The 26,314-nt window shown below is 42.8% G+C and overlaps 1 protein-coding gene across 1 annotated transcript; it reads right to left on the bottom strand.

Annotated features, from left to right (window-relative positions):
- Positions 1 to 1,502: 1,502 nt before the first annotated feature.
- On the bottom strand, positions 1,503 to 22,962 carry LOC310810909 (transcriptional repressor p66-beta-like). The gene is made up of 12 exons (XM_083678828.1): positions 22,883 to 22,962; positions 14,012 to 14,122; positions 13,346 to 13,798; positions 12,886 to 13,021; positions 12,382 to 12,513; positions 11,163 to 11,357; positions 10,410 to 10,580; positions 8,099 to 8,474; positions 7,489 to 7,691; positions 6,589 to 6,699; positions 5,763 to 5,985; positions 1,503 to 5,249 (listed from the first exon to the last, which is right to left on the bottom strand). Exons 3-12 carry the CDS (start codon positions 13,789 to 13,791, stop codon positions 5,113 to 5,115), a joined length of 2,130 nt encoding a protein of 709 aa, XP_083534954.1. The 5' UTR covers positions 13,792 to 13,798; positions 14,012 to 14,122; positions 22,883 to 22,962; the 3' UTR covers positions 1,503 to 5,112.
- Positions 22,963 to 26,314: the final 3,352 nt, after the last annotated feature.

Below are 26,314 nucleotides of genomic sequence, written 5' to 3'. Positions count from 1 at the left end.
GACTCAAGAAAAAGCTTGAATCATCCACATACACTTCTGTGTTCAATGCCTGAATATCTAACCCCTTGATCATATTATTGTATCTCATTTTAGTTGCTAGCATTTTGATTGCCATAACAAACAAATACTCTTGACAGTTGAATACTCTCTGAGAAGTATCCGTTATTAATACTCATTTTATAAGAGATTCTCCAAAATTAAAGAAGTCAAGGCATTTGTAAATAAATTCTAATCGCACTTTACAAAAGCCTTTATGAAAATCCGCTATGAAGACCATGCCTAGTTTCTCTGTTTCATAATGTTCTATTATTTCAAGTAATTGTCATATGTTATCTCCAATGTATAGCCCATGCAGAAATCCTGTCTGATCATGATGAATAATATCTGGTAAGACTTTCTTGATTTTGTGTGCTATACATTTTGCCAACACTTTTGCATCACAACAGTGTAGGGCAAAGGGTGTCCAATTTTTTAAATAGACTGGGTCTTTATACTGACCACCCAGTTCCTGTTTTCGTAATAGCGAGATCAGATCCTCTTGTTGCGTATCGGATAGTTTGTTGTTGTTGTAGGAATAGTTCAAACTTGCCAGCAATGGATCTTTCAGTATCTCAAAAAAAGGTGGATATCATTCTGCTGGTATGCAATCCTGTCTGAAAAGATTCAATTGCCTTAAGAAGTTAATCTTCTGTAATTTGACCTTCACACATTTTTTTCTACTGATGATAATTTAACATTATTTTTAGAAAATAAGTCATTGCAATGATCATCATTGAGGGGATATGGATGAGACTGAAAAGAAAACATGCTTAAAATGTTGCGCTTCCTCTTTCAAAATATCATTCAGTGATGCATGGTTTGTTCCTTCATTTGTAATTAGTTTTTGTATATTCTTTTTGGTTGCATTTCTGTATTGAAGGTTGAAGTTTGTGCATTTTTCACCATTTTCCAACCAATTCACTTTATTTTTGTAATACACTATACTTGATCGTTCTTAAATAAGTTAACTGTACTATAGAAGAACAGAATTTCATCTGCATCCAGTTTCTCTTTTTCTATTAGCCTAATCTCTTTTAAGCGGATTGATTTCATGATATGGATTTTTTGCATTCCACACTGATCAAAATGGATAGTGATATCACATGTATACAGTTTTTGTCCATTTTCAGAGGGAGCAATGTGGCCCCGGCTTAAAGACATACTCAACTATAGGCTACTGTTCGGCAATTCAGACAAATTGTCTGTCTTCATGATGCAATAAATAACTTGCTTGCTTGGCACCATATTGAAAATTACACTTGATCTGCTAATTGTTATGAACACGCCTCATACGTAATATGGTCACAGGAAGCATGTTAATTTAAGGTGTAAACACCGCTGACAGCACAAACAGGCATGTTATGTTTGCATTCATTTATTTATTCAAAAAGCTATGAGTGCATCTTTGATGTTTTATGTTGTACAGTATGCAAACGAAGACCATATCATTTGACCACATGAAATACTTAAACATTGCTTAAAATTTATTGACAGAATCTGATACAAGCTGATACATACTTTGTTTAGAGTCATATCATGACAGAATTGTGTCGTCAAATGTTCTCCAAGGTCTGCTTGACCCAACACCTTGTACTCCATCAAGGATACCTTCGCTCTCCTTATGAGAATGGCTAAATTTGCATACAGCTTAGCAATTATACTACTGTGTATTTAAAAACACACAGTGGACAGTTTCCTGTGAGAGTCTTTTCTTTACTTACAGTATATGTGGACCATGCGCTGTCTTTCCCTGGAAACAGTTATGCTGGGAAAAAAATAATATCCCAATTCAGTTGTTTGATCTACTCCATGCCCTGCAAGTGTTTAACTCGGATACAAAAAAAAAAAAAAAAAGGAAAAAGCGTAACAACAATAATAACTGAGGCTAACTGAACACCAATGTTGCTGAATGAAAATTAAGTAATAAAAGCATTTATACAATTTACAGACAAAGTGGTCCTGGGATAGATCAAACAACTCTCCATGATAAAAGATGATCCTACAGTCTTTAAGTACTACAAAACAATATACAGAAAGGTGAAAATGTAATTGATAGTAAATTGAAAAGGTAGAATCACAACCCCCACATAGTTTTGCACATTTGTGGCACAGGAATACACAGATCACAAAACAAAATGACAAGCTTTACAATATCCATGGCTTTTTGTTTGCTTTTCTACACAATGAATACCCATCTGGAATTCATGTGTCGTAATTCACAAAGGAGAAAAAGCTTATGTACAATAAGTCATTATTATTACATCTGTTCAAGCAAGTACTGTATCATTTCATAGCTCTGACAATCAGTTTCTTAAGTTAATTACTTTTTTAATTTATTTTTTTTCTATAAAAATGGTCAGAAATTAAATTGGATTGACAGATCAGCAAAAGGTAGTTTATGTTTAAAACCTTACAAAAATGACATCTGAAAAATGATCTTTTCCAGTGCTTTTCTTTTCTTTTTCTACAATAACCTTGTTAATGGATGCAACTGGCATTGTTGGAGAAAGAGAGAGAGCGAAGAGGACAATAAAAACAATTAAATGGGTGAAAGTCACCCAACCAACACTGTCATCCATCCCCAGAACTATATTGCGTTCTCCATTTTTAGACTGCCATATAAAACCTGGGTCATATTCATGGGGCACAAACAGGAGAAAACCTTAGTCAATTGTTTACTCTTCAGTGGAAATGAGCTCTCACAAGTTCAGGTATTACCTCCTTCATATCAAAATGTTTTCTCCTGTACTGTTTATACACAGGACAATATCTGTTAAGTGCCACATCCTTTGAAAAAAAAGAGAAAAAAAAAAAAATCAACTGCGACCACTGTATATGGGACTATGGCTACCTAACCATAGTCAAATTCAGCATTAAAACTCATGAGCTTTCTTCTCTGTCTTCATTTATTGCTGCTGTCCAAGCTTATCAATAAGGGTTTTGAGTAAGCCACTGCTCTCTAGTAATATTATTTGAACACTGAAATAGAACAAAACTGCAGTGTAACAATAATAACTAAGTAAAAGAGGCAACTCATAGCAGGAAGAAGCGGACAACTTCCAGAGGGTAACTAAGTGGGCAGCTACAGTACATGACAAGAGAAATCTGGTCATGTTCACAGAAATTCAAATTCTGTAACACTGTTTTTCCTGCTAGCTCTTAGGGTTAGTCCATTCTGTCTGACATCTACAGTACACTATAGCCACCTCCCTAGGTACTGCACATGAGCAGAAGCAGTTCCAATCACCTCCAAACCAAATACGTTTGTGAAGTCAACACGATTAAAAAATGAAACCTATACTTCCTACTGAAAGTGAAATGTCCACAATCAATTAACTCTCAATTTCGTGTGGACAAAAACAAATCCTGTTCATGAAATGTCAAACTATCTGTACCTAAGTGCTCCTTGAGTGTACAATCCTGTGCATTGCCATAACCCCTGATGTATATTCTGTAAATGTTTCTTTCTATATACAGTAACTGTTCGGTTTATGTAAATATTCAATAGCTGAATTAATTGATCATTTATCGTCTCCTGGGCAAGGTATCTTTGAGATACACTACCCGTTCATTAGAAGACGCCGCTCATCTGAATAGTTTAAAGCAGGCTAAGCTTGTAGCTAAGAGCTAGCCACTTTCCCTGCTGTTTTGAAATGCATCCAAGACATTGTGGGAAGAAGGTATATTGACACTACAGTTCAAATAGTCTAAAAACGGCATCTAAACTTAAAATAAATGTAGATGCCAGGGTAGGGTGAACACTCACTATGAAACCCTAAGCGAAAAGAAAAGCGGAAAGAGGGGGCAACACCTGTACCCCCCATTTCCACTACAAAATAAGTACAAACCATGGTCCTATATGGAACCCCTTTCAATCTTGCGTCAATGGACATATCACTACAACCCAATCCCTTACCATGCTCTCCAAATCCAATAAAAAAAATCTGCCACTTGATCTCTAATCCAACCTAATCCCTGATATCCAATGCAATTCCTCCACCTGGTGTCCCATCTAATCACATACCTCAACCTGATCTCCCATCCAATCAAATTCCTCCACATGATCGGATATTCACTTAAGTCCCTTTGATGGGGGTATTGTTTGGACTAGAAATCACACAATCATATAATTTTGGTTATTCACCTTTCAATTCAAACACCTCCAAATTACAGCCCTCTCTACTGGACTGGGATATGGGGCAGCTCTACTAAAGGTTGCATTTCTATGCATCAAACTCCAATTGGGACAGTCCACTTTCAGTGATTTCCTCCAGCACTCATCCGTGCACCAGTATCCCAGCTCGGTTCAGCCAGGTCTACTGAGCCACCTCTTTCTCAGCAAGATCAAATTGGAGTATTGCTGTGGACAAAGCCACAAGGATTTGAACGCCCTGTTTTTTCCCAACAAAGTTACATTTCCTTCCCTGTTCATCCAAAACCCAAGCTAAGGCTTCAGAGAATGAGGGCAAAGTCAAACTACCACAATCACCCTTTTAAAACAAAGGTTATCTGTCTGTGTGTCTGTCTTGGGCAGAATCCACCAAGTTGGGTAGAATTCCTCCTCAAGCATTCCACAACAAATTGTAGAAAACCAAAAGGGAAAGAGCAACGATTGGAGAGCGGGGGGTGTAGTTAAGCCAGAAAAAAAAGACAGACTGCATTGTAGTCCCAGACATAACACAGAATTGAGTCCAGTCAGGAACGCTCAAGCCAGACAAAATATTGCTTTCAAAACAAGCACACCAACACAAAACAAAAAACACCCCAGCTCCACCAGCATTTAAAGACGGGGGGGAATCGACAAAGACAGATCTTAAATGGTAGCGGTGAAGTGATACCAACACCCATAGCACTAATGACAATATTAATAATAGGAGGACTCTTCAAAGGGCTTTGCGTTGCATGGTCAAATGAAAAGTAATTTTAGGTGAGGGTTTGGCCTCTCGAGTCGTTGATTGTGTTCTTCATACAGGTTGGTAGGCACACTAACAGGCACTGCATGCGATGATGGGTCGGTTAAGGGTTTTCAGGGGGAAAGGGTGCGTGTATTGGTATTGCATCAGGATAGAGGGCTCATTTCTGTCCGGAAATGGACTGGGATATGGAGCGAGGAGGGATCATGTCCAGGAGGTACTCCCTCTGCCGGTCGGCCAGGCTGGACCCCTTGTGGCCGCCCACGTTCCCCGGGTTCAGATAGGCAATGTTGACACCTAGGGGGCGATGGAGAGGGGGAGGGAGTGAGAGACTGGCACACCTCAACACGTTGTAGCACAGGACAGACTGAACACCATTGTGTGTGATTTTCCCCTTTATAATGTAAAGTACTTTATAATCTCATCATTAACATGGACAGTACAGTTATGCTTTCCAATCTTTATTTTTTAAAGATAGGTTCCATGTCTTACAAGACGAGCGTTGTGTAGGATTGACGCCACCTGTGGGTAAAGAATGCCTCAGTAGCCATCTCGCCCAGAGCCATGTTTAGAGAGAGCTTGGCAATCTTTAGAGCTGGACGCCTTGTTGCCACCTCTGAGCATTCCATTCATAATGAGTATTTGGATTCTAAATCTACTACTAGCTGAGCAATTGGCCAATATTTCTAAAGAGGTGCTACTATGGCTGCCATAGAACTATGCATCATCATGATGCTTAGTATGTGATGAAACTGCAATGGCCTAACCCCCCCCCCCCCCACACACACACACACACACACACACACTCACCGGGGATGCTGTAGATCTGGCGGCGGTTGTCGTGCTGCTGCTGCTGTGGCCTGCTGTGCCCACTGGTGCCCGCCTGCCCGCAGCGCTTGCCCGTCATGCCCAGCAGGCCACTTGCCACGGAGAGCTGGGAGGCCTGGGCAAAGTTGGACAGAACACCCCTGGCTGAGCCAGACAGACCCCGCTGGAGGGAGGCCTGGGACTGAGTCACCTGGGGTTGGGGTACCTGGGACACACAAACATTATCAACAGGGACTGAGACACCAGGGGCTGAGGTACCTGGGACACACACACACACACACCAGGGACTGAGTCACCTGGGCTTAGGGTACCTGGGACACACACACACACGGCTGAGATACCTGGGACATGGACACACACACACACACACACACACACACACACACACACACCAGGGACTGAGTCACCTGGGGTTAGGGTACCTGGGACACACACACAGACACACTTAACAGGGAAACATGTCAGACATACTACTACAGAGTTGTTGGGAAGTATATATTACTCTACAGTGACAAAGAGGACATAAAGAGTCTGTCAATCTGTTATTACAGAACTAACAGTGTGTGTGTGTGTGTGTGTGTGTGTGTGTGTGAGAGACACCAGAATCCAGCTCCTCTGTGTGTTTGTCAGACGACAGTTAGAATATACCCTTGCCACATGTTGACAGTAGGGACATGTGTAAGTGTGCACAGTGACTTTGAGGACATGGTGTTAAATGTGTCCAGTGACAACAGTGGATACTACAGGCGGTGTTGTGACATAGTGGATGTTGCAGTCATGACAGCACGTGGTGATAGTGTGGACGTACCTGTCTGTGTGTGTGGTGTCGGCCCATGGAGTCAGGCTTACTGACACTAGGGACAGTCTGAGCAGAACTGGTGGAGAGAGCAGCTTGCAACTGGATTCTCTGCTCAATCTCCTATGGCGGTACACAGTGAAAGACGGTTACATCCCTAACTGAAGCATCATGTCACATATAGCCCAGTTTTACAGACCAATTCTTCAATTTTAACATCCAGACAGAAAGTCCAATGATCATGATAGAGAGTGCCTTTAAGCTTAAATAAAAGTTAATTTCAGTGATAATTACTTTACAGTACCAAAGGTTTCACCAAATCTCTATAAGGTTCCACCAATTCTGTAGAAAACACGGAAGTGGAGTTCCAGGGTTGCCAACAACGCAGTTGGTCTGGCCAGATCAGCAGATTGCTACGTCAAGTTGAGGTGGTTCCTTGCATGTTTAACTTATGTAATGCCGAGGGTAAATAAAGTCGCCTAAATGGTCAACATTCTAGAGAGCCATGGGTGACTTTATTCACCAAAAACTCATAAATTATGATGCTTCGTGTTGTAGCCAATCAAGGTGTTGTTGCTAGGTAAATACCACATGGCACCCTAGGTGGTGAGTGTTCCGGAATTCTTTGGCAGTTGGTGAGTTAACATGACTTGTCGGCGACCTAGAGAGCCACCACAATCTTTTATAAGCAGCAGCTACCGCAGTGTGAAGGGAGGTAATGATGGTAAAGAAAGTACATTCCCCATCTGCTGTGAATCAATCATCTGAGTATTGAAATGCGGATGCACTCGCGTTGTTACAACATTTGGGAGGTACACTGATCATGGACCCTGATTTTGGCCAACACCCACATCCATTTTCACCGTGGATGATCAATCGTATACCAGCCGAGAGCCAATGAGAGAGGCTGACCTGCTCCTGCTGCAGAGCCTTGACAAAGGCGTTCTTCAGCCGATTGGTGTGCTCTGCCTTCAGGGCCTTCTTCTGATTGGACGTCATGCAGGTCTCACAGAGGATGCGGCCTCCCTTCTCCTGCTTCCAGTGGGGAGTGAAGTCTGTCTTGCACTGGGCGCACATGAAGGGCTCCATGGAGGAGAAGGGCGAACGCAGCTTACCTAGAGAGAGAGAGAGGAAGGGTCGGTCACCGAATAGAAGAGCGCCGTTGCCATCAGCTCACATGACATCCAGCCTACCATGCGCCCTTCAAACTGGTTTTCTGGACCTAGAGTTATCTTAAATCATGGGCTAAAAAAAGCATCCTTAAAACAGAGATTCTATATGATCCTGGAGGACCTCAAACTAACATCTAGCCCCCGACTACACGCTTGTCCATTCACACTCTAAGATCTACAGTTAGTAGGGTTGCTATGTATATGAACTGTGGGCGTGCATTTGGAACGCCCTCATCATGTTAACAGCACCACCTCAAGCCTCGTAGGCTAGGCGTTTCCACCACATTCAGTGGGAATGGTACGGATAGAAATGCAACACATAGAACTGCTGCCCCGATCCCAACACTCACCCTGGCTGTCAATGACGCTCTGCACCACTTCCTCCAGGCCCACCATGTAGATGAACTCGCTGTTGGCTGCGGAGGGCAGGAAGTGAAGGAGGGGCGCCGGTGGCTTGGGGGGCGGGATCTCCAGCAGGGTCTTCTCCAGCTGCTTGCGGAGGGCGAGCTTGGCCGCCGCCTGGCTGCTGGCCGTGTCCGCCATGGAGGCCGCTGCCGCGCCCCCAGGGCTGTGCATGGCCGAGGGGCTGACCGCCCCCACCCCTGGGACCCCGCCGCTGGCCCCCGCAGCCTGCATGTGGGCCAGGTTCATGTACATAGCGGAGGAGGAGGATGAGGAGGAGGAGCCAGTGGAGCGTTGAGAGGCTGACACCTGCTGGTGGGGGGACTGGAATTGACACGATTAATCAGCATACCAGTGCAATGCTTCAGCGGTTTAATGGCTGAAATTAAAATACCTTATGCAAACTACTCATCATAGGATTCATTTATGAGCAGCCCGTTTCTCATAAGCCTTTCTTTGGTCGCCTGTGGCATCGTATAAATCAGGCTAATCAGAAAGTTTCTGTAGAAATAATCCTTTTACATGCAACACATACTTACAATATCACCTCCACTCATTGAAGGAACCGAAGCACTGTTTGTTTTTACATACACATTTGATCTAAAAGGTACTTTTATTTATTTAATATATTAACACATATTTACACATTATTATTCACATGGTAATTTCAGTCATTTATGGTACATTTGGCAATATTTATGGAGTATATGCTGAGATATTTTTCATTTTAACTGATTTTTTGAGAATCCCAGCCCATTCCACCTCTCTTGATTAGGGTACGTAAAAGTAATGGGACAGATTTATCAAATCTGCACTCAATTAAGCACTCATGTTTGTCTGTAGTTTGGCTGGTGATGAATTCTGTGGATGGTAGTCTCTGACACATTCACACCTACTTCCTGGAGAGGGTTCCTGATCTGTGGGACTGTTGATTTTGGCATGCCTAAGGTTCTGACTATGTTTCTGATTTTTCAGCCTAATAATGGCTTTATGTGACACCTCTTTGGTCCTCATGTTGACAGACACCAATAGCAAACTCCAAAGGCAAATGCAAAACCTAGAATCAATACTAGACATTGACAGCTCTCTTATGCCTGCACAAATGATGTGACAGAACACACCTGAGGTGGACTATACATAAAAAGTGTTATAATTGCTTGATTTAAAATCCAATCTTTTAGTGTAGAGCCAAAAGTCCCATTACTTGCGCAGGGCACTGTATCTGCTATGTATATATATATACACACATATCGGCAGATACAATTCCTTTTCAGCACAGTTTTCATAAGAAATGAATGGCAAAAAGATGCTCTTAATGCTAATAAAGCAAAAATCCATATCTCAATAATGACCTGAAATGATCTCCATTGATAAATAGAGCAACATTTATTTATTTTATGTGCAGAGTTACTTGTACTGTACCAAATGAGAATTTCACATTGTTCAGTGCACTGCATATTTATATCAGTGATTTGATGTTCAATCTAATTTATTGTGAGACAGTTTGATCATCCACTGAATTTATTTTGTTATACTCAGTTACAGTATATTTAATTTACAAAAATATACAAAATGCACTGTGAAAAGAAATCTTAAAACATACTGTTAGAATACCCCCTGCACTAGCTGGTTGCCAACCACTGTAATTTCCAGTGATGGTTTATTCTAGAAGGGAAGAGAACGGAATTGACCACTTTGATAAACAAACCTGTGTTGTGCAGTCCATGCTGATACGGTTGATTGGAACTACACACCAAGCTGCTTGTGACAAAAGTTAGCTAGCACGTCTGACTCTGAAATTCATGGATACAAGCTAACCATGTTAATTGGTAAATAATCTCTTACTGTGTGACTCCTTATGCTGAATAACTCTTTTGTTCAGTCAACTGTTTAACAACTGTGCTAATTGACTGCAGTCCAAAAAGCTAACATTACTTTGCTAAATTCAGCCACTTCAGTAGGCAGTCCAGTAACAGCAAAATCCAACAAACAAGTATAGATGTCTATGTTGCTCTGGAAAAAGCCAACTACACTGATTTCTATACATTTGGAATGTGAGGCTGTTTTGGTGCATTGTTGGAGGAATATGTGCCGATACAGATATTTCTGTAAAAGGCCAATATTGGCCGATAATACTGGTGCTCTGGATACATCTGCCAAGCTCTAAATAAAACATAACTTTTCTATACTTATACTTATCAATCTAACATGATTCAAAATGAAGGTGACATTGTGAGAGGGGTTTGGTCGGGGCTGTACCTGCTGGTAGCTCACACTGTTGTTGCCGCTACCAGTCGGGGTGCGCATGCCGCCCTGCTTCTGCGCCAGCCTCTGGCCCTGCAGCTGGGAGGGGTTGGGTGCTATGACCCTTGGTGACATCATCATCTGAGGCATGGCGCTGTTGGCTGCAGACCTGATCACTGAGTGACCCTGAGGAGAGAATGAAGAGAAGGATGAAGAGGAGGACAAGAAAGAGGCACACTGAGAAAAGATACAAATAAGACTTAAGCTGAGGTATTTCTTTTATCCTTGTTTTTCAGTAGGAATTATACTGTAGTGGGCAACTCTTGTGAACAACTTCAGTGCACAACAATTAAGGTAATTCATCAAATTAAACAAAACCTATGTACTGTTTGTATCTTCATCAGATCAAATAGAAATAAATTAACCATCAAAGGACACCTTCTGTGTGATCTTATCTCCATCAGGCATAATGCTTCTCCCTGCCACCAGATGGCCTCACTATGCTATGGATGAAATCACCACATCGAGGACCTCTGAGCCCAATGTGTGGCACTCTATACAGAGCGATAACAAAACAGGCCTCAAGTGAATAAAGTGACCTGTGAAAAACAAACATCATCATTCAATGACAATCTGAGTTGGCAGGATACTAAATAAAATAAAATAAAATACTCTGACAGATAACAGAATTGGGGTCAATTCAGGTATGTCATCTCCTTAATTGGTAGAGTTGAAATGCTATCGATCTCAACCCAGCCAGTAAGCCACGTGTGACCCTTTAGCTGTGATGGCCTGGATAGAACGACCCTCAGGGAAGCTTTGCTGTAGCCTTGCCTGGACAGTACGCAGATTCTGGGGCTCAGGGGTGTGCAGGCCAGGGCGGGCGGCCATCTTGCTCATGCCCTGAGGGCCGTGGACAGCGCCTGTCTGGATGGTGGATGCTGTGTTCTGGACCACAGGGACCTGGGAGGGGTGAGGATAAAAGGGGAAGTTTACCCTGAATCAATTTTCATGTGTATTTCTGGTCAATCCACGATGCATACTGTCTCAAACTATCATCATTTCACATGCAGCAGCATCATAGCTATCGAAACGTGAGGTCTGTGTTTACTTCCTAAAAAACTGTCATACTACGTTAAAATATGTCAGACGAGAGTTTTTGCACTCCAACCCTGCTCCACTACACCAGTGATTCCCAGAGAGCAGCGTGTGCTAGCTCTAGTGCTGTTCAACAGAAGGACCTTCACGTGGGAGGGAGAAGAGAATCTTGGGAGTTGTAGGAATTTACTCAAATGAACTATTTGGACTGATCAGGGCATCCAAAGCAAGATATCTTGACTCAGAGATTGTTTTAAAACACACTTTTTTGTGAATGTGTCTACTATCGTCTAATGAAAAGAACAAATCCACTGGATTACAGGGTAAAATTCCGCTTTAAAGGTTAGAGAAGGGTCAAAGATGGTAAGGAAAGGAAATGTGGTGTGAATGAAATGGACGTCGCAATACAGGAAGAATACATACATGCAATGTACATATGAGAATACAATAACACATATGACCAATGGTTAGATACCAAACATATGGTTAAAAAGGGAATAGCCTTTATCATAGTGGAGGACCACGGGATGAGCAACCGATGGATGAGTGAGTGAATGAGGAGGAATGGAGGACAAATGGAATGGCCAGTGAAGGAATGAATGAGTAGTGGAGTCTGAGTGCATGAGTGGTTGAATAAGCAAGTAATGAGTGAGTAAGGTTAAGGGATGAGTGAGTCTAGTGGATGACGGATAGGTAGCGGAAGCATGATGGTTGAGTGGGAGGAGAGTGAGAGGATTTGTATAGTGGATGAGTGCGGGATTAATGAGTGAGTAGTAGTGGATGAGTGTGTGAAGTGGATGAGGGATGAGGGAAAGAGGGATGATTGTAGTGGACGCCTGAAGGACGAGTGGCTGAAGCGGATGAGTGTGTGGAGATAAATGTTGTTGACCTTCTGCGCTAGGTTCTCCTTCTGCATCTGGCTCTGTCTGAGCTTCTTCAGCAGCACCAGTCTGGCCTCCTCTAGTCTCAGCTCCTCTCTTAAAGCTCGGATCATCTTCTGTCTCTCCTCGCCAGTCTTTCCCTGCAACACACACACACACACAATGAAATGCTGGACCAAAAGACACTTATGCTCATGAGCATCACAAATATTGTAGAGGTTAGCATCTTCTGGTCAAGTCTGTAGGACTCTCTCATTATTCATATTATTCATTCATGTTATTCTCTATTATTCATGATTCATTCACATTTTTTCATAATCACGTCATCAGAATGAATTCAAACGTTTTATCTTCTCTACTCAATGTTATGCTAATTGTCCAAACACTTATGGAGGGGACAAATACAAACACCGCTGACATTTTATTTGACCCTGGAAACAGACATTTTAAATACGTTCTTTCTCACTCACACACACACACACACACACACACACACACACACACACACACACCTTAAACATCTCCAGATTGGCTGCCCTCAGCCTCTCTCTCTCTTCTCCTCGGCTGGGGCCTCTCGGGCTAGACGCTTCGTTGTCTGACAGGACGATCACGTCAGGGGAAGGTGTGTGACGCTCCCTGTCCACATCACTGAGGAGGAACACAAGCATTAGATCTACATCTACATACATTAGACTTGCGCCTAAGGGCAGCTTTTCTCCCACTAACCTCTCTCCTTCCATATACACACACACACACTGTATATGCATGCCATTTAACAGACGGTTTAATCCAAAGCGAGTACAGTGACTGCATACTTTTTTTTTGTACTTATGGTCTTAGCGAGAATCGAATCCCAAAACTAAGCATTGCTAGCGCCAGGCTTTACCAACTGAGCCACACTGAGTTACCTCTCCTCTCCATCTTCACCCTTTCCCCCCTTCTCACCTTCGCCTCCCCCTCTCCTCCACTCACCTCCTCTTGGAGCTCATATCCACCGGCTCCTCCCCCATGTTCTCCTTGCCGCTCCGCCCAGCCACCAGCCCGTGGTGGGACGCCCCGTGGGAGACTCCGACCACCGGACCGCGCATGCTCCCGTTGGTCTTCTCCTCGTAGGCTCCTCCCCCCATCCCCCCTGACGAGCCGTGCCCTTTGACCTCGCCCCCGGAGAGGCCGACCAATCCTCCGGCCTCCAGGCTGCCGGCCAGGTCCTTGCGCTTGAGGTAGGCCAGCATCTTGAGGCGCTCCATGGCCTGGTGACCCTCCATCTTGATGCGCTTTGAGAGCAGCTCGTCTCGCTCGCTGCCCCCGCCGCTGGCGGAGGTGGCGCCGCCTGGTGTGGCGGAGGTGGAAGAGGAGGATGAGTCCAGGCTGCGCTTCAGCAGGCTTAGCCGCACCGCCTCCTCGTTCAGCCTCTCCATGACCGGACTGGAAGAAGGGGGGGGGAGAGGGGGGGGGGAGAGGGGAGAGAAAGAGAGGGGGTGAGGGTAGAAAGAGATGGTAGAGAGGTTAAGACTCTGCCCATGAAAATACAGAGTTAACTTCAAACATGATTTTAAAAGGGATGTTACAAATGTTTTGGTGATTTTACACTTAGTTATCAGCCTGTAGATGATTCAGGCACAAATGTTGCTTACTTACGGCCAAACTATACCAACGCTGTTATGGCACCGCAACGTCTCCGTAACGTCAACGTGGTTTTCAGGGTGCGGCACCAAGAGTGAGACGAGATGCACTGCCACAAACGTTGATCTGATGACAAAATAGGCTATATTTCATAAAGGGAAGCTATCTGAAAATGATTTCAGCTACACTTCATAACGGGAGGCTATATTCTTGAAACCTAACAACTAATCTGCAATTTCAATTATTTTAAGTAGCCTATACATGACATCAACAATTGCATCAACACTGTTTATCTTTGTTGACTTCGAGCCTAAAATGCGACACTGAACATTTCAATGTGTGCAGGGTGATTTTTGCTATTTTTTAGTTTTTGTATGATTTCGATTATTTGTGAATTTCTATTTGAGATTATGTGCTCATTTCCATGCATCTACGCCTCTACAGCGCTCTCGCTGCCGAGGAAAATAGACTTGAAACGTAAAACTACGCTGCTTCAAGCCAGCCTCGCTTCGTAGACGTGCTGTTTTGCATGTTGCCTAGCATGTCTGTCATAGATCACCATTGTTGTTAAACTGCGCTTGACGTTACAGTGCCATAGCGGCGTTGGTATAGATTGGCCCTTAGATGTATAGGGCCCTTCTGAAATACTGTATAGGAGTCATTCTGAAATGTGTCAAAAAGGTACCGACACTCAAATTATTTTTTGACCGATTCCCAGCCCCCTCTGAAGACATTTTCACTATATAATAGACTATTATCCATATTATCCGTGGTCTATAGTGTAATAAATTGAGTTGGATTGGAGGAGTCATTTTGGACATATGGGGCCCTATGGGTATAAGAAGAAAGCAAAATATTGCTACTAGTTCCTAAGGTAAGCCAAATACAATACAAATACATACCTAAAAACAGATGACTTTGATAATTGTCTCCATGTTAAAAATGCTGTGCAACTTTTTGGCAGCACACAAAAATAAAGCACCTACTCAAGCATTCACTCTCTCATCTTTCTACAGTGGACATATAGCGTATGCCTTTATCATCTCCAACGTAGCTCACAGGTCTACTGTTCTCCCACCATATTGTTTGCTTTGCCACCTAAGACAGCGCTAACAGTTAGCTGTCATCAACCCTGTCCAACATCCTTACCCTCACAGGAGGCTAACACACTATACAGTGCTAACCGTTAACCTACTGAACCAAGGCCCAAATTCCACCAATTGCAGTTAACGCCGGGTTTCCAGGACAACTCAAAGAGGATCACTCTTGTTGGGTTCATTTTGGAATGCAGTTATCAGTGTTTTAGTTCCACACTGTAATCACTGTTTAGTCGAGGAATGAGGCCATGAATCCACCCATTCATTAGTGCTGCGCCAGAAGAATCCTGCTTTTGTGTTATAACGTGTGATTTGCAATTAAAGAATTTGGGCCCTAAGAGCCATTCATGGCAACTGTATTTATCGTCGATACATGCAATGGCTGGGCCTGATGGTAATGGTGAAACCTCAATTGGAGCATGCAGATATCAGGAGCAAGTACAAATAATGCATTTCAGTTACTGTAGGGCTTGTGGACAGTGCTGCAGTTCATTCCTCTGAAGTGCTGTTGTCAACGATTGACTGTTCAGAATTACAGTTGCATGAAACCCAAATACTAGCTGTACTATACCAGCACGTCTGCAAGGCACAGAAAACACACACGCACACATGCACACGCACCTCCTTGACCTCCTTTGCCTGCCGGAGTTGAATGAGGGGGGTATGTAATGCGATATGTCCTCAGGACAGAACATGCTTGACGTGTGTGTGTATATATTGGTGTGTGCTACATGCACGGGCACATGATGACTTAAACATGCACACACATGCTGATGTGGGTGAATGGGTTCTCATGTGTCATATTCTGTATCAGAGCCTGAAACGGTTAACTGTGTGTGTGTGTGTGCAAATCCGATTGCTGGGTTGAATCACAGGGTTGGTGGAAGATGCACAGGGAAGCAACATAGGTTGCACCACAGAGGGCTAGTTTGCCCCGCAACTTGGTCCAGTGATAGAGTTGAAGACGTGGGAGAGAGGTGAGGATTGGCTAGGAGAGGCTAGGAGAGGGGGCGGCAGGAGACTGGAATTAGAGCATAATGCCTCGTTAGGTTAGAAATGTTAGCACTCTCGTACACAGAGAAATATGCACATTTACACGCACACACACACACATAGGTTCTCATTATTTACAGTATCTGGGCATTCAGAGGTCACAAGTCATGAAAGTTACCATTTCCTTGTCCAAGTTGGGTAAAGTAGAAGAGAAAAAGCCGACATATAAGCTCTGAAAACCTTTGAGTCGAACAACCCACAGCGAGGGAGAGAGAGAGCATTTGCAAAACCAAATGAGGCTCCAACAAGCCAATCAGAATTGTTCAGTGGTGTGTATCTCTGCGTGTGTCTGTGTGTGTGTGTGTGTGTGTGTGTACGTACGACCGTCTTTACCCAGCACCTCTTGCCCCCCCCCCTCTCTCTGTCCCCATTCCCCATTACATAATATGATGACTGTTTCCCTCAGCTGCAACACAAACCAGACTCTCTCTCTCTCTCCCTCTCAAACCCCACCCTACCCAAACCCAGCTCTCACACACACACACACACACACACACACCCCCACCCACCCACCCCTCTGGGCCCATAGCCAGACACCTCCATACCGCGAGAGGAAGAGGAAGAAAAAGGGGGTGCTAAGATGGAAGGATGGTAAACGAGATGGTTGATTAGCATAGGCACAGGGACACTGAAAAACACAGACAGTCTCCCAAAATACACACATACTTGTTACACAAAGGTTAGCTATTGCCAATGTGATTAAGAATTGTATGGTATTGTTTAAGCATTCTACTGTTTTGCAGTTCTTGCCATGATCAGCTCCTCAGATAAAGGACTCACCGCTGAACACAATAGCATCCTACCTATATCATTCTTTTTTTACATAAATCGTATTGCCATTCAAACAATAGGCCTAAGATCTCAGAGACATAAAAGAAAAATATTCAATACATTCCAGTGACAGTACATCTTGGCATAGGTTACATGTCAGACATACATGGGAAGAGACTACATCGTGTGGGAGAGATAACGACATGTACTGTACAGTATTCTTTAGCTCTACCAAGCCCCGCACAGACACACAAAATCCCCACACACACGCGCACGCACACACGCGCGCATCACACACACGCTCGTGCGTGCACACACACGCACAGATTTCAGAGACCATGCCAACATAAGGCTCCTTTGTTCCCTTTTCCTCAACCCCCACCCCTCCTCCATTTTACTACAGTTGTGCGATGCCAACAAAGCCCCCGTATAAACACTCCCTCCCCTTCTCCTTTCTCCCTCCCCCTCCTTCTACTGACTCCACTTCCCTCCATCCACCCCTCCAAAGGCACTGGGTGGGGGAGTACATTTTTTTTTTTTTTTTTTAAATAAATAAATAATTGGTGGTAAGAGTATGCTGCGTAGTTGGCTTTGCAGGACCCGGAGGAGATTGTGACGAATAAGGGCTTCTGTTGTATTGTTAGCAACACCATCCCCGAGGGCTTTGATTTAGAAAAGGACAAAGTATGTCGGTGTGTGTGAGGGAGGGGATAAATAAGGAGATGTGAATTTGGCCATCTTGTTTCCACAACTAAACCTTACTAACTTGCTTGTTGTGAGCAGCTCTTGAGCAGCTTGTTAAAGCCTTTACATTCCAAGAGACACAGATGATCCCCCACCATTTGATCATTAATCCCCCAGAGAAAGTTGCCACCTGCAGGAAGATCTTAACAACATGCTTCATAATGGCGTCATATCATACAGTACAATTGAAGACAATGGACTTTCCCAAGTGATTCCTGAGCACGTTTTCCTTTGACCTACTGAATAAGCAAAACATACGTTCCTCAAGATATCCCAGTCTCTCACTAGATCCCGAACAACAATTTGGGAAACATTGTGCAAGGTTTACCCTTTACTTCAACATTGCATGTGGAACATGTTTGCACAACTTCACATGCAGCACAGCCTACAGCATGCTTAGCCTACAGCTCAGCTCCACACTCATTGTCATCAGCTAATATGCATGCAGCATGTGATCCGGGACAGTTAATTTCATCATGTTGATAAAAATGAGGCCAGCTACTTTGTCTAAAGAGAGAACAGGAAGGGGCTGAGCATTGAGCCCTGGGGTGCCGCAGGGCTCAATAGTCACACTGAATAAATAAAACACAAAATAATAAATAAATGTCAAACCAAGTATTGACTGACCCTTTTGACAATGACAACACACAATAGTTTTGGGGTTGTCAAAAGCAGACCCTAACACCAGTCCAACATTACTCGCACACAAGCAGCGACAAGGTATTATCATTTTTGTATGTCCACATTAAAAGCAATCAGGTTCGCTTCGCTGTGGATGGCAGCATTGACTAGAACCTTTGCGCTCGCTACACAGGCTGGTGTAGGGGTGACTATAAGGCTTTTTCAAATCTGACGCATCTTCTTAATAATCTTTACTATAGAGCTTTGACAAGGAATATGAATTAATTTCATAAGGTAAATGATGCAGCTGTTAGGAACTTCTGTTGTAACAATAGACAGAATCCGTGATGACATCACACAATATTAAAATTAACATTGGCACACGTTGTTTGGTAGTAGGATGCTCCCTACAACCTGGAACAAATGTGTTATCAGAAATTAAAGTTCATTTCCAAAAGAAGTTCAATAAATACAGATGTTTCATTGGAACATATCACATACAATAATTGCACATAACCTGTTCATATGGGGTATGGGTGGTTCAGGCTGGATCACTGTGTTCATTCGGGGAGGAACGAAATGCAATCTAATCTAATCAAGGATAATTTTCCTATTATAATCCAAGATCAGTGCGTTTCTGAGGAGGGGAAGTGAGGACACAATTGTATCATTAAGAGGACCTTAACTCTTTCTACCTCATTAACTGGAGCCTGAGGAAGACTGTATTGATTGGAATGAGGTGAAAAACACACAAGGACGTAGAGATGGCACCATGGGCTGCAGTCTCGAACCAATAGCCTTTCAACACGATAAGCCCACACACACAAACATGTACGCACACGCTCACTCACACACACACACAGCTGAGTGGGTACAGAGAGTTCCTGACATTAATGAGACTGATCAGGAAACAGTGTCCATGGAAACCAAGGGGTAGGTGTTCGCCTAAAACATAGGCCTAACAAAATGAAATTTTGAAAGACCAGAATCTATGAAGTTCTTATCAGACTGAGGCTGTCATATCCAAGCCAATGCAACACACACACACACACACACACACACACACACACACACAAAATCAAGATATATGAACAATCAAGACGATGGATGTGAATGGACACACGCACGCAAACACACCCATCCTCCGCTATGCAACAACACTTACAGGCTCAGGTCTTCATCACACAACACTTATCACACCGTTGCCAGGGCAACCTCAGCCTGTCTATTTATAGACTGCACTACTAATCAATTTAATTTCTGCGGTTGCCTAAGGAAAAGAAGGGAGCAAGGGACAAAGGGAGCAAGATGAGGAGAAGCAGAGAGCCATGATGTCAGAGAAGAGAGGGTCATGTTGAGAGTACAGTAGAGACGCTTTGTCTCCAAAAACAGATGTCCTGTCTTCAGATGGTATAGAAGCGTGATTGATGGGGGTAGTTTTAAGCTATGGCTGACAATCAGCGATGGCACCCAGTCTTCATACGAACGCAGAGTAACGCAACAGACAATGCTTAGTTCTGGCTGACCCATTACTTTTATGCAGTAGGCCTCCACCACAACGCACCCACTATGACTTTGGACTTGCATGGACTGCTTGGTAACATCACCTTGAAAGTGCCAAATGTTATCAATTAAAAATTAAAAATAGGCCAACATCTGGTCTGAAAAAAACAACGTGATCAACAAGAATGCATTTCTAGTTGAGGTACTATCTTGCGTTCCCCAAACCTGCCGCAACATTTGCCTCGCTGCTTTAAAATGTAACCGTTGGCCTTGCTGAGAAAGTGTCTGTCGTCTCAGCAAGGCCAGGGAAGTCTTTCTTAAAGAACACGGGGGCATCATGTCAAAGAGTTGCCCCCCTGTCCCTTTAAGAGCAGGAGTCCCCCGTTCTCTCTCTCTATCCCCCCTCCCCTCGGTGCCAAGCGCAGTCCTAACGCGCCAGCCAGTCTGAGCCGGTTTGTAACCTCAGGATATGGAATTATCTCTTAATGTGTAGCCCTTCATGACGTCTCACACACAGAGACAGAGAGAGAGAGAGAGAGAGAGGGGAGAGAGAGAGAGAGAGAGAGAGAGAGAGAGAGAGAGAGAGAGAGAGAGAGAGAGAAAGAAAGAGAGAGAGAGAGAGGGAGAGAGTGAAAAGTGAGAGGGATCGGGGTGTGTGTGTGGTGGTGGTGGTGGTGGTGGGTGGGGGGGGGGGGGGGGGGGGTCAGAAGGTGGGTCAAAAAGGGATTAAGAGAAAGAATATGGATAGGAGGAAGAAAACCACTGTTTGGGATTAAAGAGGGTGGTCAAAACAACTAAACCTGGCACCTTAACATGGCATACCAGACCATGGGACATACGGGGGGAGGGAAGGGAAACAATGAAGCTTGGTTACCTCAGAGTAGTCAAGAACAGGGTAGGAGATTTCATATGGAATGAGTGCGTCATGTGGCATGTAGAGTATTATCTGATGAAATTAATTCAAGGAATAATTCTTCATCAATATCTAAACACACACACATTCACATTCTAAACACACACACACACACACACACACACACACACACACACACAGTACAAGGTGATGTGACACTCATTTCTCAGTCTGTATTTGGTGACATGCCTCTTCATTGATCAGACCAATGAGTTCCATTGGCAGCAACATATCTCCGGATATATGGGGATTTCTGAATAAGGTTAAGCTATCACTTAAAAAAAATATTTGTAAAAATACACGATAGAACACCAGAAGAGAAGAGACAAGACAAGCTAAGCTCAACTACAATCACCTCGACATTCCTTCACTGCATTTGTTACATTCACATAAGAATGAAGCATTAGAGGACTAATTTCACCTACAGTAGTCAAGCACGCTGAAGTTCTTAATGGAAAAGTTAATTAAATTAATGATTTGCTGGTAAGAAAATCATTAAATGAATAGATTTCAGTGAACTGTCCCTTTAAAGGGTGTTAAAATAAAATACACTATGATAATAGTAATGCTAATGACATGAATATATATAAATTAATGTTTACACTAATAGAGTAAATGCAAACTACACAATAATAAGTAATCGAAAGCAAATCAGGCTCAACCTGTCTGAAGAGTGCATACATACTTGAAAGAGAAGACTTTCAAGCTGGACATTAACATAAGTGAGTTAAGCGCTGTATCATAAACTCAAGAGTTTGCATTCAATTGCACATATACCAGTAAGTTACAGGGAACTAGAATATCTCAGTATTAGGCGTTTTAGATTACCCATGGCATAAGAGCAGCTTAATGTCAAGGGTCAGGGAACAGGTCACCCGAATTACAAATGTACCTCATCTAGAGAAAGTCTCCCGTCTGTAAAGTGGACAGCGATAGTCAGCTACCAAAAAGTGGGTTTGTATACAATGATCACAATTTAACAAGCAGTAGCATCATTGAGTTAAAATGAACTGAACCCTGTTAGCCTAGTGTGGCCTCCATGACTCAATCCCCTAGTATTGTTAGTGGGTCTTCTGGATGGCAAAGATTTACTTTGGAATTCCAGGAGAAAGTAGCATACTGCTACAATACATTCAGCCTCTATGAAAATGTCACAAAAGAGGTCAAGTTCATGCAGTAGTTCATGGCCTGTCCTCTGGGGAAAGGCACAATGAAAATGAAAGTGAATGAAAATGTACACAAACATAAGGAATGTGCTTCTATTGGTTCTCACAAGCAACATTTGAGGCATAATGTGCATTAAGATAAAAGGTGCATATGAATATGAGTTGAGCTGACAAAAAACCTCAATGAAAGACAAACTTGACACAACAAAAGACATAATTCGTTGTGAGATAAAACTCCATCCTTGTTCATCAGGACTAATAATGGATCTTCATCATGGGTCTCAGTAGTCATGCATTCACTGATTCATGCAACACCAGTTGTCATCGAAAACCACGGTGGCCATTTGCATGCATACGAAACAAGTTGAGAGGGCGAACACGTCTTCACTTACGTAAATGGCTGATGCATTTGAATTCATTCCATTGTATGACATTTGCACACAACACTTCATAACGACTGTCTCCACAGCCAACACTACCACCCAGTTTCAGAAACTCAACAGTAACGTTAATAAAAACCATATTAAATACGTTATTTCAACAATTTAATTGACGGCCGTGGGTCGCGGATTTGCATTTTGTTCTTCGCACCGACACCACGAAGACGCAGGTTTTTTTCCCGACCAATCTGTTAACCCCAGGGACTCTAGATTAAACAATAAAGCGGATTCCGTTCTCTGTATCACTATGATCAGCTCGCAAGGATCATTTATTGCTACAATGTTTCAACTTCGGAACGCTAAAACATCAAATGTATCTTTGTATCGTCTGCGGTTCATCAGACATCTTTATTACCTTAATTTTGGAACTAAAAAATAACGGTGGCAAAGCGTAACCTACCACCAATAGAACTACTACACTCACGCCGTGTACCGTTATTTCGGTACTCGTTTTACATCGTTTAACTACTTCGCGTGGGATCAAGTCTCGTTATCAAATCTAGAACCATGAAGTGGGCATTGAGGTTTTTTAGTTCAACTTCAGTTCAGACAGGCCGCGACTCAATCCCCGGTCTCACCTGACTCGCCTTCACCCCGCAGGTTCCACTGGCTTCGGGTTTGGCTTCGGGATCCTGAGGCTGCAGTAACTCCTCACAACCAGTCAGTCTCCGGCACCGGCTGGCAACACAAAAGCGCTGATTGGGTCCTGACAAGCCCTCATGCTCTCAGACCGGAGCCAGACACACACATTATTGGTCCGCGGTTGTGTCGCTGACGCGCCTCCGAAGGTGTGTGTTGTTGTCTGGAGGGGAGGGGAGAAAAGCGGCGGAATCATGAGAACCAATACAGTAGATCGAGATGGCCAACATCTCAAGATTGCAACATGGCACCTAAACGATGTGCCTTATAGCGTAAGCTAATGATGTTTTTTTGTCTTCGCGATGTTGGCTATCAATACGGTCCAAGCCGTATACTCTTGATTCACACAACTTGTTTAAAAAGTGGCAATGTGTGTTAGCCTGTAACCGATCGCATTAAACCCTACTCATTTTAAGACTACATTTGTAGGCTATAGTCCTAGATCAGCATACATAATGCCTGCATAATAACCGCCATCAACAATAAAGAAAAATTGCACTACATTAATCAACGCTGTTTTAATAAATGGTGTTCATTGGCCTCAAAATCACAGCTAACATATTGACTTACAAACTGCATGTAATATTTAAAATTTAAAGGCAGTAGAAAGCAATCATGATCGAGTTATCGTCCATGCATTTTATTTCACGAATACTGTAAAGCCATTGTACTGGATGCTAAATGGCATCGGCTGACCTCAACATCAACCTCTAGCGGCCATTTAATAGTATTGCATGAACGAATTACGGTAGACGCATCACGACTATAACTGTCTGTTAGTTACTGATATGTATCTGTGAAGTAAGTCTAACAATAAGTAGTTTTTCATCGTCCATCGACTGATCAAAAACTTCACGACAGCCAGACAACCAGACACACATCCACAAAAGGAGCTCTGTTTTTCAGGTTTTATTTGTTTAAATGCAAGCATATGAGGATTAGGTGCATGCACATAAAGCAAATAAAAGATGTACCCCAGAAGATGTTTGTTGTACAATATGCTTGTTGTTGTATAATAGAAATATAATGTTATGTAACATTGTGACCCGTGAAAGTAATAGAACCATATACAGGCCTACTAATCCATAACCTCATAATGTTGTCTAACTCACATTCTGGAATAGGCCTATGTTAGAAAACATGACTCTTACATCATATTTCTCACATCAATTGATTAATTAATCAGTCAGATGTAATTGTTCTCATACTGTTTGTTGTGTGGGGGAAAACCAGGGTAGTGATATAATAGTAAAGTATGAAATGCTAATAGAATTTTGTTCAGGTGTTCAGGTGTCCACATGGGATGAAGACAATGTTGACCTCCTCATCCATTTAAAACATCCTCCCCTGATATGCTCCCACTAGGTCATATTAAACACAATATGTATTTTCATTGCCATGGTGATGACACCCAGCTCTATTTGCCTATAAAATCCAGTGATTCAAACAGCTTAGCCATTCTTAAAGATTGTCTTGCAGACATTAAATGTTGGATGACTCAAAATGTTCTCCAACTAAACGAAAACAAATCTGAGAATCTGATTCTTAGTAATCTTGGTTGTCTGACTACTAATGTCAAACCTGTTACTAGAAACCTAGGGTTATTTTTTTTATTCTGATCTCAATTTTGATGAGCAGGTCAAAAGTCATGCTTTTATCACTTAAGAAATATTTCCAAAATAAATTCATTTTTGTCCTTTCCTGACATGGAGGAGAAAGTCATCCATGCTTTTACAGTGCCCTGTGTAAGTAACGGGACAGTGCAGCATTTTTCTTCAGTTTGAATTTTGTGCCCTGATTATTTTGATAAATGGGAAATGTCTTTTGTCAGGTCATTTTATCCGCTCCACAAAGGGTTACTGGTCTCAAGATTCCCTCGTTTCTCCTCCCGCCTCTAAAATCAATAATTTGATTGGCTTAGGGTGGACTCTGGAAAAGACGCTCATGTCATCTGAAGTTGCCGCTTGTCGGTCAGACTGATATGAGTGTGAGCCAGCCGCTGAATGAAAGCCAGGTGCCTGGGCAGAAGGTATTGTCAGGTCGTCAGCAACATAGTTTGAGTAAATAAACGTACCCTACCTCCCTAAATAACTAGCAAGCTAACTACGACCTGTGTATATTTTTGTATATGTTTTGAATATGATAGTTTGAAAAGTCGTTGAAATGCGCTCTCTTTGTAAAGTAGCACAGAATAGTCCGCTCTTCGCTGGCAAGACAGCTGTCTATGGCTTTAAACACATTGTATGTCGTTGTATGATCAATTATCCAACCTGTGTTATGACCAAGCTCAAATCGTGTTTTTTGTTTGTTTTGCTCAAATAGTTGTGGCCCGTTAGTTACTTTCCACTGGCACCGGGCCTGCACTCATGTTTAGTATTTGGTTGACAAGCCTTTGCATGCAATGACTGCCTGAAGTCTGCGACCCATTGACCACCAGAGGCTGGGTATATTCTCTGATGATGCTCTGCCAGGCCTGTACTGCATTTAATGTCTGTTGTTTGTTTTGACATTTTTGCCTAAAATATTATGCAGGTTCAATTGGATTTAAATCTGAAGATTGATTTTCCACTTTTTGGCCCTGAAAAAACTGTATGGTGAAGCGTCATCCAAATGTTTCTGTACACTTCAGAATACATTCTGCTGCTGCCATCAGCAGTTACATCAATTAAGACACATTAGCCAGTTCTATTGGCAGCTATACATGCCCTAACCATAACACCCCCTCCACCATGTTTCACAGATGAGATGGTATGCTATAAATCTGGCAGATCCTTTTTTCTACAAACTTTTCACTTCCAATCACTCTGATACAGTACATGAAAATACTCATCTTATATGTCCACAAGACAATTTTCCAGCCCAACTTTAGTCTAACCTGACTATCCTTTTTGAGGATGCCTAGTAGTTTGCAGCTTGCAGTGAAGCCTCTGTAGTTCAGCTAGTCACATTCACATCTGCAGTCATCTCTGACACATTCATGCCTACCTCTTGATCTGTGGGACAGTTGTTTTGGGGGTTTTCTTAATTATGGTGAGCATTCTTCAGACATCCACTGTAGAAGTCTTTCTTGGCCTGCCAGCCTGTTTGTAATTGCCTTTTGAATGATGTTCCAAACTATAGATTTTTGCAAGCCTAAGGTTTTGGCTATGATTCTGATATTCTTTTCTTTCTGATTTGAGCCTAATAATGGCTTCCTTGACTTTCATTGACACCTCTTTGGTCCTCATGTTGACAGGCACCAATAGCATACTATAAAAGGCAAACACAAAGCCTAGAATCAATACTAGACATTGACAGCTCTCTTATGCCTGCACAAATGATGTGATGGAACACACCTGACTTACCAGAAACACCAATTGACCCATTACTTT

Source organism: Argentina silus (genome assembly GCF_951799395.1).
Source record: "Argentina silus genome assembly, chromosome: 10".
Classification (NCBI taxonomy): domain Eukaryota; kingdom Metazoa; phylum Chordata; class Actinopteri; order Argentiniformes; family Argentinidae; genus Argentina; species Argentina silus.
Note: the sequence above shows the minus strand (reverse complement) of the source record. Positions and strands in the feature narration are given on the sequence as shown.